This window comes from Peromyscus leucopus, chromosome 5 (genome assembly GCF_004664715.2).
Source record: "Peromyscus leucopus breed LL Stock chromosome 5, UCI_PerLeu_2.1, whole genome shotgun sequence".
Taxonomy (NCBI): Eukaryota; Metazoa; Chordata; class Mammalia; order Rodentia; family Cricetidae; genus Peromyscus; species Peromyscus leucopus.
In genome coordinates, this window is record NC_051067.1 from 8776548 (window position 1) to 8794477 (window position 17930).

Below are 17930 nucleotides of genomic sequence, written 5' to 3' on the forward strand. Positions count from 1 at the left end.
TCGAACTCACAGAGATCCACCTGGCTCTGCCTCCCAAGTGCTGGGATTAAAGGTGTGTGCCAACACTGCCCAGCTTATTTTAAGTAAAAATTTTACTCCATCCACTTATTGTGTGTGTGTATGTGTCTGTGTATGGGCACAAATGTACCATGGTGTGTTTGTGTGTGTGAAAATCAGAGGACAACTTGAAGGACTCAGTTCCCTACCTCCTTCCACCTTTAAGTTTTTGGAGACTGAATTCAGGTCATTAGGCTTGGCAGCCAGGCATGGTAGTGCATGCCATTTGGGAGGCAAAGGCAGGTAGATCTTTATGAGTTTGAGGCTAGCCTACTCTACATAGTGAGTTCCAGGATAGCCAGACCTACATACTGAGATCATGTCTCAAACAAACCAAAACAAAAAAGAAAAAGAAGCCATCAGGGGCCTGAGAGATGGCTCAATAGGTAAAGGCTGTGGTCTTCAAGGCAGTGCTCACATGATTCCCGTAGGTTGTCTTCTAACCACCCTATAACACTCACACATATGTTATATGTATGTACACATATATGTTTTGTATGTACACATACAAAATAAATAAATCTAAGAGAAAAACAAATGAACAAACAAAAAACAACAACAACAACAAAAATCCTTCAATGAAAAACAGCAGCCAGGGATGGGGTTGCACACTGGCAATCCCAGCACCTAAGGGGCAGAGCCAGGAGGACAGACTCAAGTTCAAGGCTACGCTGGAGAAGACAGTGACAGTCTCTTTTAAAAAAGAAAAAGGGATAGGAGGCACTGGAGAGCTGCACTGGCTAGTCTTCCAGAGGACTTGGGTTTGATTCCACAAGGAGATTCACAACTGTTTCTAATTCCAGTTCTAGGGGCTCCAATGCCCTTGGTGGTCTCTCGGGATACTGCATGCATGTGATACAGACATCTACACAGGCAAAACACACACACACATAACATAAAGGACAAATCTCCTCAACAGTTACAGCAGTTGACAGTTAACAGTACAGTTAAACGTACATAAACACAGGGAGATACAATAATGATTCTACTTTGTTATAATAGTGAGGTTAAGTTTTTTCTCTCTATATATATTTTTGGTGGTGAACCCATGGCTTAGCATGGGCCAGGAAAGCATCCTACCACAGAGCTACATCATCAGTCCAATAATCTATATCTATCTATGGTACTATAGTATAATAAACTCTACTGATGCCTCTAGAAAAAGACAACCACACACCTGGGGAATCTAAGTAGCTTAGTAGAAGGTATGAGGTAAGCTGAGACCACAAAGTAACCTACTTCACAGTTTTTATTTTGTAGCCTTTTTTTTTTTTTTTTTTTTTTTTTTTTGGCTAGAAAAGTACTATTAAGTCAAAACACTACAGCAATACCAACTAGATCACAAGACTGCTCAGTAAACTGTCAGTGGTACTAGTGATAATCAATTCCATTTTTCCAAAGACTAGCTTCTTACAATAAAGACTCATCCCTAGCACTATCTCTAAGAATGGTACAGGGAAGACATACCATTGTTGCTAATATAAAAGTTTAGAAAGTGGTACCTTTGGCCTCACACCCAAGAAGCCACTGCAGTTCGGGGCTCCACATTTGCAGACAGTTTTTCCATTCCCAAGACACTCTAGGTTGTAATTGAAGGTAAGTTCAGTGCCTGCATAAAGACCACAAAAATATTAACATATAAGGTTATATTATTTGTTAATTATAAATGACAATAACTTCTAATTGAATAATTTTACTTTTATTTTTTGTTTGAAACAGGGTCTCTCTTTGTAGTCCTGGCTGTCCCAGAAATAAGAGATCCTCCTGCCTCTGCGTCCTGAGCGCTAGCATTAAGGACATGCACTACCACATCTGGGTGAGAATAACTTTTAACAAAATTTTAAATTTGTGTTATTAATTACCTAATGTAACAGATTTTATCACCCCCCACAACCCCATATAAGGTTCCGCTGTGTAACAGCCCTAGCTGTCCTGGAACTAGCTCTGTAGACCAGGCTGGCCTTGAACTGAGATCTGCCTGCCTCTACCTACCAAGTGCCAGGATTAAAGGCGAGCGCCACCATGCCTGGTATATAACAGAAATTTAAGCAGCAAGTGATATTTAAAATAAGCTTTATCTTTAAAGTAATATTTCTTTTACTTTTCCATCGTTTTTCAACTATTTAGATTCAAAATACACTATCTCACTAATAAAAGTAAACATACAACTTGATGGTAGGATGTTGGTACATACTGTAATCGCAGCACTCAAAACAGAGGCAGGAAGATCAGTGTATAGTGAGTATCACACTAGCACTCAATAGAGTGAGACTACATCTTAACAAAACAGGTCTGAGGAGATGGCTCAGTGGTTAAAAGCACTTGCCATGTAAGCATGAGAGCCCGAGTTTGAATTCTAAGAATCCATCCACATGAAAGCTGAATATCTGAGTGGAGACTGGAGAATCGCCATGAGCTCAAGGGCTATCCAGATTAGTGTAAGCAACAGAGAACCAAAAAAGAAATCCTGTCTCAAAGCAAGGTAAAGGCAGGGACCACCATCTGATCTCTTCTGATCTACACACACACACACACACACACACACACACACACACACACACACACTCACTTTTGTCAGTATCCAGGCACGGGGAATGCAAATTGCAAGAGCCCCTGCCAGTTGTGTGTCCCTGTGAACCTGTGAAAATACCTTGTGTGGCAGCATTCAGGGGAAGAGGCATTTCACTGCAAAGTAATACTATAAGGAGAGTAAGATCACAGATGGGTGATACATACTAGTTATGACATAACCTGGTTAGGGGATCTGAACTTGGAGTAGCTTTATTCATTCACAGAGAGATAATATCTCATGTAGACCAGGCTAACCTTAAACCAACAGTGTAGTCTTCCTGTGTCCACTTCCTGAGTACTGAGATTATAAGTATGTGCTATCATAGCAGGCCAAATATCCCATGTCATAAATGGAGAAATAATATCATACATCTATTCAGAGAATACAACACAATATCCACAGCAGTATGTAAAGTTTAAAGACTGGTATACAGGACTAGGAGCATAGCTTGCTTGCCTAGTATGTGAGAAACCCTAAGTTTATCCCTAGCAAAGCCTCCCCCCAACTAAAAAACAAACAACAAAACCAAAATTGTAGTAAATTAATAAACAAAAATGTACTCTTTGAGCTGGGCAAGGTAGTTTATACCTATAGTCCCAGAGTTTCAAAGGCTGAATTAGCCCCGTCTTAAACAATAACAAATCCCAATAAAGCAAAGAATGAATCAGACCTGACTTTAGTGAATCAGAACTGAAAGGAAATAAAACATAAACACTCAAACTCAAAAGTAGGGAGGCCTAACAGATATGAGAATGTTATATGAATATGAACACATGTATTTTTTATAACTTCACAGCTAACATGCAAGGTTAATCAATCATACTCAAAATCATCAAGTTTCATGAATATTAGTAATTGCAGACCGATATTCTATTTTTTTTTCCATTTTTTATTTTATGCGCATTTGTGTTTTGCTTGCATATATGTATGTGTAAGGATGTCAGATCTTGAAATTACAGATAGTTGTGAGCTGCCATGTAGGTGCTGAGAATTGAACCCAGGTCCTCTAGAAGAGCAGTCAGTGTTTTTAACCACTGAGCCAACTCTCTAGCCCCAATATTCTATTTAAAACTTTAGAACAATTGTTTTGTCTGTGTGCATATGAGCGAGTCTGTATGTGTATGTACGTATATGGGGTACATGTGTGGGGGTCAGTGGACAACTTGTGATTTGGTTTTCACGCTATGTAGTCCTGGAAATCCAACTCAGGTCACTAGGGTTGGACAGTAAGCCCTTTACCTATTTAACCATTTTGGCAGCCCTGATGTACATTCCAACACTGAGACCAAGAAAGAGGGTTTTCAACAGATGCTGGAAATCATTATTTCTTTAGGTGAACAAAATATAAAACCAAGTGACTTATACTTAGACTCATATTGCAGAATTAAGAATCATATGTAGTTAGATCACTGAGAGGCTGGAAGAAAAACCCCAAACAAACAAAAAAACCCACAATACCCAAGACCAACCAGGGTTAATAGCAAGGCTGTGGCTCCCACCTCACACTGCCTATAGATTTACTGGTCCAAATATGGGTGATGCTATTTATCCTATTCTTATTTTAACAATTTATATGAGTAGGGGACAGTGGTGTACCACAGTGCAGGAGCAAATGCCTAGCATAAATGAGCTACAAAGCAGGGCATGGTGGCCTACATCTTTAATCCTAGCACTGGAAGACAGAGGCAGAACTCCAAATTCAAGGGTAGCTGGTCTACATAGCAAGTTTCAGGCCAGCCAGAACTACACAGTGAGACTGTCTTAAAACAAAAACAGAACACTAACAAACCAACCCAAAATACAATAGAGGGCAGGAGAGATGGTGGTTAAGAGTGTTTAATGCTCTTTCAGAGGTCCTGAGTTCAGTTCCCAGCACCTACACCTAGCAGATCACAGCCACTTCTAACTCTAGCTCTTCTAACTCTGGTGCCCCCTCTGGACTCCATCGTCAACCACACACACTTACACACACACACACACACACACACACACACACACACACACACACACACACATTAAAAAAAAATCTTAAAAACAATACAACAAAAACTGTCTAGGCTAGTCTGCTATCATACCCTAGAAAAATTAACTTTGAAATATCAGGTATTTTCTGTACATTTAAAAACTACCGCCAGGTGGCGGCGCACACCTTTAATCCCAGCACTTGGGGCACCCAGGAGGCAGAGGCAGGCGGATATCTGTGAGTTTGAGGCCAGCCTGGTCTACAGAGCGAGATCCAGGACAGGCACCAAAACTATACAGAGAAACCCTGTCTCAAACAACCCCCCCCACACCACCACCACACAGCCAGGCACTGGTGATGCATGCCTTTAATCCCAGTGCTCAGGAGGCAGAAGCAGGCAGATCTTTGTGAGTTCAAGGCCAGCCTGGTCTACACAGCAAGATCCAGGGCAGGCACCAAAACTACAGAGGAACTGTTTCAAACAACAAAAAACAAAAAACTACCATAGAGAGACTGTTCAAACATTAGGTCCAAATAAATACCCATTTCCATATACCTTAAGTTGTTCCTCAGTTATTGTCACACAACAAAAATGTGATCGATAGGGAAAATATTCATCATATAAATATACCATCAAACTAGTCACTCATATCAGATTACTCACAAGTATCTCAATACTTGCTTGGGATTAAATCATCTCACTCCTACATTCTTACATGACCATGATAGAACTGAGTAATAGTATGTCCAAACTACCACTTCTCAGGTTATATCAGAAATCAGTGGTTTTATAACATAATCTTGGGGGTTGGTGAGAAGTCCAGTGGTAAGATGTTTGTTGAGTATACAGATTCCCAACCCCATGACTTGAGCCCTCCACTCCCTTAAGACATGAAGATGGGTAGCAGAAGATTCTTTAACTTACATGGTGATACTGCAGCAAATGTGGAAGAATAAGTTGAAAAGGAGACTGGAGAAGCTACAAGTTTCTAAGGCAGGCCAATTTTGGGGGACTTCAAGAAGCAGAGGCTATGAGTTCAAGGGGAGCCTGGTCTACATAGCGATTTCTAGGCCAGGCAAGGCTATATACAGTGAAACCCTGTCTTAAATTAAAAGTTAAAGGCCTAGATTGTTTGTTTGTTTGAGCCTTAAATCTACTTATGTTCAACCTTAAAGTCACTATGATAAATAAAAGAAACTGGTCACAAAAGGACTATTATATGATTCTCTTTATATAAAGTTCCTGCCAAGCCAGGCATAGTGGACCCTGCTTTTAATTCCAACAGAAGCAGGTAGAGTTCAAAGCTAGTCTGGTGTACACAATGAGAAAACAATAAAACCAAACTGGCCCTGGAGAGATGGTTAAGAAGAGCACTGACTGCTCTTCAGAGGACCCAGGTTCCATTCCCCACACCAAATGGCAGCTGTGTCTGTAACTCCAGTTTGCTGGCAAATCACCGGTACACAAACAAACAGGAACCAGGTGGCCGCCGCACGCCTTTAATCCCAACACTCGGGGCACTCGGGAGGCAGAGGCAGGAGGATCTCTGTGAGTCTGAGGCCAGCCTGGTCTACACAGAGAAACCCTGTCTCCAAAAACAAACAAACAAACAACCCCCAACCCTCTCCTCCACTAAGAAAAGGGGGGAAAATCTCAGTCAAATTCAGAGACAGAATTTGTTAAGTAGGAGGGTTACTGGAGAAAGGAAATCAGGAAGAACTTTAGGTGGGAAGATGGAAGTCTTCTGGGGCAGAAAGTAAGAGTTGTAAAAATAGGTATACCTTGGAACTGCACAGCTAAGATGGTTAAAATTATAAATTATATCTCTATTGTATCAGATTAAAAAGAAAAAACCCTGGAAAACAATATACAAAATAGGAAAGCATGCTAAAGTACTACCTGTAAGTATCACTACATAGCCCCTGGTGCTGTAACTCACTCTGTAGACTAGGCTGTCCTGGAACTCAGAGATCCACCTGCCCCTGCCTCCCAAGTGCTCAAGTGCTGGGATCAAAAGTGTGTGCCACCATATGCCCTGCATCATCTGGAAAGTCTTTACATGTCTACATATCCTTGGCAATTGGGAGATTTACTGTCCAAGTGGAGGACAGAGCAGATTTTTAGATGTAAGTGAAGAACTTGAAACCCAGGCCTGAGCTCCAGGGCCTTTAATGACCTTACCTGCTTTAATGTCACTCAAAGCAAAAAGACCAACTCGCGTGTCTCCGTTCACAGACCACTTCTGTGTTTCGCAGTTAGGCTGGCAGCAGTGGTTCATGAACCGAGCGTAGTTCCCTTTTGGACCAGCATCAATAATTCGATCCTAGAATTTCAAGAAAAGCCACCTGTTAGATTTCCTGAAACCTCTGCTATGTAGAAAATAACTATTTTCTATAATAAGATGAAGTGGATCCTTTTAAAAATCAAGATTTCTCAGAGTGGTGGTTCTACCACCAACTCCACTTGAAGGTTATGCTTCAGATATACTAAAGAGGAAAGTCTATGTGGGTTTAACAATGTGTTGTTATGACAAGCCCACCTAGGGGACTCTGATCTATACTGAAGTTTAAAAACCACTGCCTCAGAGACGCAGCAGCTTGTTCCATTTTCTAAATTAGAAAGTTTACAGACCAGGGGTACATTAAAAATCATTTAATGAAATTTAAGTACTTAATCAGACATTAAGTATAATTGAGAATTATACTTAATGGAGTATAGACTCATAAACACAAGTAAGTACAACTTAAGAAATATTTACAAAGGTAAATGCCAGGAGAAGAGTTGTTAGTCTAAGCATGATGGGGCACCAATGTAATCCCAGGTACTGAGAATGCAGAAGCAGAACAGGAGCAACTTCTAGGCCGGCTGAGGTAACGCAGTAAGTTTCTGATCCAAATTCAACTATAACAACCTAACCTAAAGTAACTAACATGAAATCACAAAGCATAAAATAACAAACAAAATGTCATAACATAAATAAACAGAAGTAAAATAGGCTGAAGATATAGTTCAGTTGTACAATGTTTGACTAGAGTGCATAGGTTTCTAAGTTAAAATCTCATACTAGCAAAGGGAGAACTCCAAAATCATTGTATAGGAAAAAAATTCACTGGAATCTAATATTCAAGCACAAAGAACGGTAGATATATAAGAAATAGGCATACTTGAAATTTTCTTCCAAAATATAACTCCAATAACCCTAAAATAAAACATTAAAAACAGCCGGGCGGTGGTGGTGCACACCTTTAATCCCAGCACTCGGGAGGCAGAGCCAGGCGGATCTCTGTGAGTTTGAGGCCAGCCTGAACTACCAAGTGAGATCTAGGAAAGGCGCAAAGCTACACAGAGAAACCCTGCCTAGAAAAACGAAACCAACCAACCAAACAAACAAAAAACCAGATGCTTACTTGATTTCTTAAGTTTTACAATTTACATATACCTGTGGGTCACAACCCCAAAAAGATCATCAGAAAATATAGATATCTACATTACGATTCATAGCACTAGCAAAATTATAGTTATAAAGTAGCAATGAACACATGGAACTATAAAGGGTTGTAGCTTTAGGAAGGGTGAGGACCACTGACTTTCACGATCATCACAATATACTAGTTAGTCCTCTAGTTTGTAAAATAAAAGGGTAAAGGATTATTAACTCTTGTGGCCTTTTCATATACTTTAATGGCATTAAAAAACTCCAAAATATTAGACCATTCAAAAAAAGTACTAAAAACAGCTTTACTGTTAAAAATGAGAAATTTAACCCTCTCCAGAATCAAGATCAAGAAAATTCTCATGCATATGGACAGGGTCTAGAACTTGGCTTTGGGACAAACACTTACTTTATCTAGAGTGAGCATATAGAAATTAGTGATATCGTGTTCTTGTGCATAACGGATTCGAGCTCTGCATTCCTCTTCATCTATTAGCTCACCCACATATTCATTCACAAATTCACCCTAGAATAAGAAACAGTTCATAACTTAAAGGTAAAGTACACTGATGTTTACAACTTTTATTTAAAAAATAATATGGATGATTCTCAACAGTAGAATATGTGCATTTTATTATCTATGGTGCCTTAATCACTTCACCAGAATTAGAAACGGAGAAGGAATAAAATACACACACACACACACACACACACACACACACACACACACACACACACACACACAGAGTCATTCTGCTACCAGTCTGAAGGCCTGAAGACAGTTTCAACTATTTCATCTTTCTTGGAGCGCGCCCTGCTTACTTTCCTTCTACATTTCATACTATTGTCCACCCTACTCTGGATAACACAATTACACCATCCAGACTTTAATCCTTATCCTGGCTGGCAAAAAAGATAAATATTTGGTAAATGGCTTCACTGTGCTTCCCAGAAACCTCAACAAAATTCTTCTTTAAAAAAAAAATTATTTTTATCTTATGTGCATTGGTGTTTTGCCTGTATGTATGTCTGTGTGAAGATTCTGGATCCCCCTGGAACTAGAGTTATAAACAGTTGTGAGCTGCCGGATGGTGCAGGGAATTGAACCTGGGTTCTCTGGAAGAACAGCCAGAGACATCTATCCAGCCCCCAACAAAATTCTTTAGAAATTATGAAAATAAGGTTTATTTTACTAAATTGTCAAATAAGACTTATTTTTCTCTCTAGAATGTATAATATTATCTGTTAAAAATTTGAACATCCAGGTGTGGTAGTGTGCCCCTTTATTCCCAGCACTCAGGAGGCAGAGGCAGAGGCAGGTGGATCTCTGTGAGTTTAATATCAGGACAGCCAGGGCAACAGAGAGAAACCCTGTCTTGAAGAATCAAAACAAACAAACAAACAAAAAACCCAACCACCAAACAAACGAACAAACAAACAAAACAAAACACTTGAAGACTCTGGCAACTCCTCTTTGAAAAGCCCATACCTACATTCTTGGGCTTCCTTCCCATCCACTTTTCTCAAAATTAAAGGGGCTGGAGAGATGGCTCAACAGCACTGGCTGTTCGTCCAGAGGACCTGGGTTCAATTCCTAGTAATCATATGGCAGTTTACAACTGTCTGTAACTCCAGTTCCAGGGGATCTGACACCCTCATACAGACATACAGCAAGCAAAATAAATAAATAAATAAATAAAATAATAACACACACACACACACACACACACACACACACACACACACCCCTCTTAATAAACTATTGATTTGCCTTAAATGAAGACAGAGGTGGTGGAGGCTCTCCACATTTCATGTTGAAGATTCCCTGCATTTTCACTGTGAAAGCTCAACACTGCTTATCACACTTAATAACCCCAAACTGTTTCTCCCAATTAAAATATTTTATGAAAATATAACCATGTCTTTTCCCCTCATCTTCACCAATGGCTCTAGAATTTTCACAAAAGTGTAAATAATCTTAAAATATCTCCAAGTATTTCTCCCTGTTTTATTCTACATAGTGAACACGACCAATGTAAGGACTTTGATGACAAGATCATTCACTCTCAAACCTCTCTACACTTTCGACCTTATTATAATCCCTAACACTGTGTCCTCTATGTAATATTCTCATGTTCATCAAGAAGTACCACTTACTTCAAGAAGAGGACAACGACAACAAAAAACCCTATAATGTAAGTTTTTCTTTACCTTCTTAATATCTGTTTTTGTCCGGAGACCCCAGCCCCTCTGTAACGTGCGAAAAATTTCGACCTCTGGATACTGGCGCTTGCTAAAGCACTGGTTCTGACAGCGCCCTCCAGCAGGACACACTGTGGGATGGCACTCATAGAGCAGCATCCGGTTGATGCACTCCGAGTCTATCCCACAGGGGTTCTCATCAGTAGCTTTACAGTTGCAACGGGGAATTTCTGACAAGTCTGCAGTGAAGATCTGTACCCTGCCAATAGGACGGTTCACCTGGAGAAGTACATAGTATCATGGAAGGTCAACATAAAACAATCCAGGACCTTTAATAGACAATTATCACTTCCTTCAAGTTATGACATATTTTACATGGTTTGAAGAACTCAAGACTGAAGCAGGTCATGTAATAATAAAGCCATAGTTAATACATGAAATGTAAATTTCAAGCCAAGTATGCTGGTATATACCTTTAATCCCATCTATTTGGGAGACTAAGACAGGAGATCACAAAGTAAAGGCAAGCCTGGACAACTGGAACCCCATCTCCAATTAAAAAGGGGTGGGGTTGGGAGACTGTAGCTTGGTGGTAGAGTGCTATAACTTCCAGCGCTAGGGAAAAAAAAATCAATGTCAAAGTTGCTAGGCCAAAAGAATTTAAAACCAGGGTCTGACATAAGATGTTATAAAAACTAATATATACAAATAGTCACTTTTTTTTGGAGGTGGAGGAATCAATTATTCATAAATTTAAAAAAACCCCACAAAATGCTAATAGTAATCCTGAAGAGGGACAGTGAGATGGTTCAGCGGACACGGAAGCTTATGGCCAAGTCTGACAAGGAGAGAACTCCCACAATTGTGCTGGAAATGACAATGAATTAGTTTTTCTATTTGTATGCTCTCAAGTCTCAAAGCAATTTTTACATGTTTACCATGAGCAAGGAAAAGAAAGGAGTCATACAGTTCACTCTACTACACAGCCTCCCAAGACGGGTCCCTCACCTTTATATGTTTATAAGGTGGTGGCTTCTTGTCATTCTTTCGATCTTCTTGCAGCTGTCTCAGCTCCTTTTGGGCCTTTAACTCTTCAAACCTTGCTGCAGCTTCCTGAAGAGCTGAGGAGACAAAACAAAATCACTTAAAAACAAAAAACAAAAGCTGGGTATACTTATTTTACTCTATCTCTCCTTTTTTTTTTTTTTTTTTGGTTTTTCGAGATAGGATTTCTCTGTGTAGCTTTGCGCCTTTCCTGGGACTCACTTGGTAGTCCAGGCTGGCCTCGAACTCACAGAGATCCACCTGGCTCTGCCTCCCGAGTGCTGGGATTAAAGGCGTGCGCCACCACCGCCCGGCTCTATCTCTCCTTTTAAGCTAAAGAAAAACCCATGTCTTGCCAGGCAGTGTGGCGCACACCTTTAATCCCAGCACTCAGAAGGCAGAGGCAGGCGAAACTGTGAGTTTGAGGTTAGCCTGGTCTAAAGAGTGAGTTCTAGGACAGCCAGGGCTACATAGGTGTCTCCAGACACCCCGCCCCACCAAAAAAAGGAAAGAAAATCCATGTCCTAGCAACAACAGATCAACATTATAATTACATGAAAGACCAAAACCATATCATCAATATTTAAATGGTCATGTGCCATGGGCAATGTGCCTGCTACACTCTTGAAGAATTTCAAAGATGAAGTTCTCCTTTCCTTGTAGCGTCTACTCTCTTATTACTCATTCTGTAAATTTCACCATGGGTTCCAACAACAAGCAGATCTTTCTATCTAATCTAAATTCACCCAGTGCTTTCATAATCCTTAGATTGCAATACCTAAAAAATCCAACAAATCTGACTCCCAAGTTTTCTCAACATAAGCTTTTAATTTATTGTTCTTCAACCAGGATAAAACTGAGAATTTTAATCTTTCCCTCTCCTTTTTGTAGCTTTTCTGTTACTTCTTTTTTTTTTTTTTTTTTTTGGTTTTTTGAAACAGGGTTTCTCTGTGTAGCTTTGCGCCTTTCCTGGAGCTCACTTGGTAGCCCAGGCTGGCCTCGAACTCACAGAGATCCGCCTGGCTCTGCCTCCCGAGTGCTGGGATTAAAGGCATGCGCCACCAACGCCCGGCCTTCTGTTACTTCTTTAAAGAAATTCTCTCTGCTAGGTGGTGGTGGTGGTGGTGGTGGTGGTGGTGGTGGTGGTGGTGGTGGCGGCGGCGGCGGCGGCTAATCCCAGTACTGCGGAGGCAGAGCCAGGCGGATCTCTGTGAGTTTGAGGCCAGCCTGGTCTACAGATCCTGGACAGGCTCCAAAGCTACACAGAGAAACCCTGTCTCAACCCACCCCCACCCCCCCAAAAAGGAAGAAATTCTCTCCTCTGACCAATATTGAATACCTTGTGATTCTTACGCATCTCCTGCCTTGTCTTCAGTGTTTATCCTGTTCTGCTCACAATTCCTTATTATAGTTTAATCTTCTCTTCTTCCTTTTTTTTTTTTTTTTTTTTTTTTTTAAAGACAGAGTTTCTCTGGCCCTGCCTCCTAAGTGCTGGGATTAAAGGTGTGCACCACCACCACCCGGCTTCATCTTCTCTTCTTAGAGCTACCCAAACTATTTTCATTCATCATTCTAGATATAGGCTCTCATTTTATAACCTACATTGAGAGCCTGTCTCAAAAGCAAGGAAGAAAAAAGAAAAAAATTGGAATTTCAGTCTAATCACCACAGCCCAAACCCTTCCTGCACAACTCACTGAGTGGCAGAGACCTTAGGCCAATAATATAACTCGTCCACCCCCCAGTTTTTTGAGACAAGGTTTTTCTGTGTAACTGCCCTGGCTGTCCTGGACCTCGATTTGTAGACCAGGCTGGCTTCAAACTCAGAGATCTGCCTGCCTCTGCCTCCCCAGTGCTGGGATAAAAGCGTGAGCCACCAAATCCAGTTTCAAATAATGTAACTTTTACATGGCCAATTCTTTACCTGCAAAATCAGGATGCTATCTACTCATAGGCTTGTTGTAAAACTTAAAACAGGAAACATTGCACAGGCCTGGACAATAATAAATGTTAACTATTAATATGGTTCTTTCTTCAAAGCATCACTTGGTAAAAATACCTGACTTCAAAACTTCAAATCCCAGACTACCCAGGCTTTTTGCTTAGCATTCGATGCACGTCTCCTCCAACAATCACAGGATGACATTTTGATTGTCAATACCTATGTTAGACTCTCCCACAAAAGACATATTCCTAGAGGGCTAAGTATTTAGCCAGCCCTTGGTCTAGATAGATACAATGACGAATATACCAAAACTTCAACAGGCTCAGACACAGGGCCTTCCCTATACTCTGTCTTCTCTTCTGGCCTCAATGACAGCCAGTTTAGTGCCGACAAAGATGGTGGTGGTGTAGTCACTATCTGAGACGACAAGACTCAATATTCAAGCCCCTGTAGAATTACTACCAGAAGTCCAGGTTTTTTCACAGAAACCATATGGCAAATAGGGATATACTCACAGATCTAAGAATGCAGGGTAAACAAACATTTGATAAGCTAATATTCTGTTCTAATTTAAAGAACGTAGATCTCTAGAATCATGTTGCTAGAAAGCATCAGTTTTGTTTTCCAAAACTGTTTCTCTGTGTAGTCCAGGCTATCCTGGAGCTCAAGAGATCTGTCTGCCTCTGCCTCCTGAGCACTGAGATTAAAGGTGTGCACTATCACCACCTGGCTAGGAATTAGTTTTAAAATCCCTTTTCTCCTCACCCTGCAGGCAATTCTTAAGCTTCAATATCCCTTTATCAAGAAATATACTGCCTTTCAAAGGGTAACTACAGGAAGGTGTTTTTCACTGAGGGAACACCATGTGCCTTGCAGATTTACTTTATCCAGAAAGCTATTCAAAGACACCCCCCCCCTCCCAATTATATCTTAAGAGAAAGACAAGGCTCAAAATTGACTTAGTTGTGCTAATACCAGAGGATATATCTTAGCCTCAGCAGACATTATTGTCTTCAACGCTATACCAGTTTATTAAAAATCTTTACTTCTCTGCAATTTTAATTGCCTTTATAACTTGTGAAAAAAAAATCCCCCAAATCTTAAAAAAACAATAAAAACCTGTTAAAGTCCTTCCACAGCAAACTGAAATGAGTTACACAGCTCAGTTATTTGATGAGATGAGATGCTGAATGGCAAAGACCAAGCAAAGTCTTCCTCAAGGTACAGTTAAACACTGAAACTATGATTTATGGAGTAACTAACTTCTCTACAAAAGTCATAGCTCCAGCAAACATGACACTGCTAGGTGGGAACACTGCTGACACAGCACTACGGAAATTCTGCTTTATTTACTTCTTCCCTCCCTCCTTCTCTGGGACAAAGTGTCACTATAGACTCACTATGTAGACCAGGCTCGCCATGAACTCACAGGTCTACCTGCTTTCCTCCAGAGTGCTGGAATTAAATAAAAGGTGAATGCTACCATACCTGGCTTATATTTGGGGGTGGGGGGAGACAGGGAGGGGAAAGCAGGGTCTTGCTACTCAACAGCAGAAGCTGGTCTCAAATTTGTGATCCTTCTAACCCCTGGAACTACAGGTGTATATCAGCATGGATATATTTGAAATTTGAAAACTGTTTTAAGTGTTGGAAATCAATTCATGACCTTACAAATGCCAGGCAAAAGGGGAAGATGAATAGGAATCTCACATACACAACTTAAGTAAAACATAGTTTGCTGTGGGATGGTCTGTATGTCAAATCTGTTGCTCTGATTGGTCAATAAATAAAACACTGATTGGCCAGTGGCCAGGCAGGAAGTAGGTGGGACAAGGAGAGAGGAGAATACTGGGAAGCAGAAGGCTGAGGCAGAGACACTGCCAGCTGCCACCATGACCAGCAGTATGTGAAGACGCCGGTAAGCCACCAGCCACGTGGCAAGGTATAGATTTATGGAAATGGATTAATTTAAGCTATAAGAACAGTTAGCAAGAAGCCTGCCACGGCCATACAGTTTGTAAGCAATATCAGTCTCTGTGTTTACTTGGTTGGGTCTGAGCGGCTGTGGGACTGGCGGGTGACAAAGATTTGTCCTGACTGTGGGCAAGGCAGGAAAACTCTAGCTACAATAGTTCTTTGAACAGATGAAGATAGGTTTCTTCTGTATCCCAGAATCTAATCGATATTTATACGTATAATTCAGCTATCATTTGGCTTTAAAGGGCTATTGGGAAATGTTATCATTTTTACTATTTTCTACAGAGAAAATATTTTACTTTTTAAAATAACCCTGGACATTTGAATTATAACCTGTTTTTATGTTCAAAAAAAAAAAAAAAAAAAAAAAAGTTGTCATGGGGGGCTGGAGAAGAGATGGCTGTGATTAAGAGCACTGGTTGTTCTTCCAGAGGTCCTGAGTTCAATTCCTAGAAACCCACATGGTGGCTCACAACCACCTGTAGTGAGATCTGGCCTGCAGGCATACATGCAGAGAGAACACTGTATACATAATAAATAAATCTTAAAAAAAAAAAGAAAGAAAGAAAAAGAAAAAACAAAACAAAACAAAAAACCAAATGCCAGGCAAGCCCTGTACCATTAACTCCATCTATAATCCCAATTCTGTTTTATTGGATGGTCTCATATGACCAAGGCCACTCAACTTGTGCTTCTCCACCCAAGAGGTGCTAAGACGCCCGTCTTCTCCTTTTTTCTCTTTGAGACATAGCCTCACTATGTAGCAAAAATCATCCTGGAACTCACTATGTAATGCAGGGTACTTTGACCCTGCAATTCTTCTGCCTTAGCCTCAAGACCTGGGATTACAAGCAGGCATTATAATACTTCAGACACTCAGAACCAGTATATGAACTTGAACACAGAGCAGATATTCAGCTATAGAAGTCTCTGCCTGCCTGAGGAATAGTAAGGGTAAAATTACCTTTTTTATATGTTCCATCAACTCCTTTCCCCATCTTATCCTTGCTGCTCACATCTCCTTCCATGTAAGGAAAGACTCGGGCCTGATGAGTCCATAGATAGTCATTAGATCCAAAGAAGAGAACAGGGAACTCTCCCACATCATGTCTCATTTTATCAATGTTAGAGGGAACAGCTCGAGGATGGCAGATCTCAGCTGGCCACCACCTGGAAAAGATACAAATAAGAGAAGGAACCTCTACAAGGCTGCAAAGGCACTGGGGAAACAAACTATTTTTAAGTTTTTCCCTTTTTTTCCTGCATGTGTGTTTATATAGTGGGTACACTGTATACAGGCACACAGAGAACAACAAACGTCTTCCCGAGTTACTGGCCACTCTGTGTACTGAGGCAGGTTCTCAAGCTGAAGCTGGAGTTCACTAGTCTAGCTAGCCAGTTTACCCCGGGGATCCTTACCTGTGCCTCCCAAGCTGAGACTGCAGACCGGCCCCCAGACCTGCCTCACATTTATCAAAGTGCTAGGTTCAGAACACTAGTCCTCCTCATACTTGCAGATCAAGTACTTTTGTCACTCATTCACATCAATCAGAATGTCCCAGAAGCTCACTCACAAACATAAATAATTTCTTAGAATCAGTTATTTTACTTTGAGAAAATTATGATACATGAATGTTTATTATGTTCACTGAAGAATTTTCAACAATGAAATGAAAATCTGCTAAGAGCCCATGCTGCTATTCGACAGGACTTTGTTCCATTCCCAGCACCCGTGTCAGGCGGCTCACAACCATCTGTATATTAGGTTCCATAGAATTCCATGCTTCTGGTCTCGAAGGGCACTTGTACTCATATACACATATCCACATTTAGACATATACACAATTAAATTTATTAAAATTAATTATAACAGGAGAAATGAAAATGTGACAATGAAAACTCGGAAACTAATGCTTATCATTAAGAGTATCAACAGTAGGAGTATACCAGACAATTTGGACTTTAAAGAAGAAACTTCCGGCTGGACTAGGTGGCACCTCTTTAATCCCAGGAGAGATTTAAACTCAGGAAGCAGAGGCAGTTTCAGACTAGCCAGGTTTACATATCAAGTTGGAGATCAAGTTGAGGTCAGCCAGGGCTACATAGTTAATACCTTAACTCAAAAGCAAAAACTAAAAATGAAAGTCCCAGTAATTATCTAACCAAGATAATTAGTATTTCCATCTTTTAATATCTATCATTTCTTTCTGTTAATAACCTTCAAACTTTTCTCTAAAAGACTTTTTTTTTTTAAACTTGTTTTGATACAGAGTCTTGTTATATAGTCAGAACTGGTCATGACCTTGTGATCGTCCTGCCTCAGGCTCCAAATTGCTAGGAACAATACCACCACATGAGCTAGTAAATCATAAAATATATAACCATAGTGTGCCCTGTTATATATCGAAATCATTCATTTTAGCTGGGTAAGTGACTGGAACCAGAGGCAGGATGTCTATCTACCATAACCCAAGAAACAGAGCATGACAAAGAACAGACTGCTGTTCTCTGTCATGCTCACTCACCTGTATCGACCAACCTTTACCCAGACAATCTCCCTGTAGTGTGGTTTTTTGCCTGCCTTGCAGTCATTGCAATACCAATTTCCTTCAGGAATATCAATGTTTAGGCACTCACGATGAAAAGCAGCAGGGCAGGAATCACAGCACAGAAGGCTGCCTCCTATAGAAATAAAAAACCTGGCATTTAGACCACAAGGTTATATACAAAGTCCCAG

General features: G+C 40.5%; 1 protein-coding gene across 9 annotated transcripts in view; it reads right to left on the reverse strand.

The window, feature by feature from the left end:
• Nsd1 (nuclear receptor binding SET domain protein 1) overlaps positions 1-17930 on the reverse strand; it is a 117502-nt gene that overhangs the window by 8134 nt on the left and 91438 nt on the right. For all 9 annotated transcript variants that reach the window (XM_028863660.2, XM_028863656.2, XM_028863653.2 and 6 more), the window contains 7 exons: positions 17719-17875; positions 16158-16363; positions 11237-11349; positions 10238-10507; positions 8436-8552; positions 6775-6916; positions 1560-1666 (listed from right to left, as the gene is read on the reverse strand). In XM_028863660.2, the coding sequence (XP_028719493.1) occupies positions 1560-1666; positions 6775-6916; positions 8436-8552; positions 10238-10507; positions 11237-11349; positions 16158-16363; positions 17719-17875 (1112 nt within the window). The remainder of the gene's footprint in view (positions 1-1559; positions 1667-6774; positions 6917-8435; positions 8553-10237; positions 10508-11236; positions 11350-16157; positions 16364-17718; positions 17876-17930) is intronic.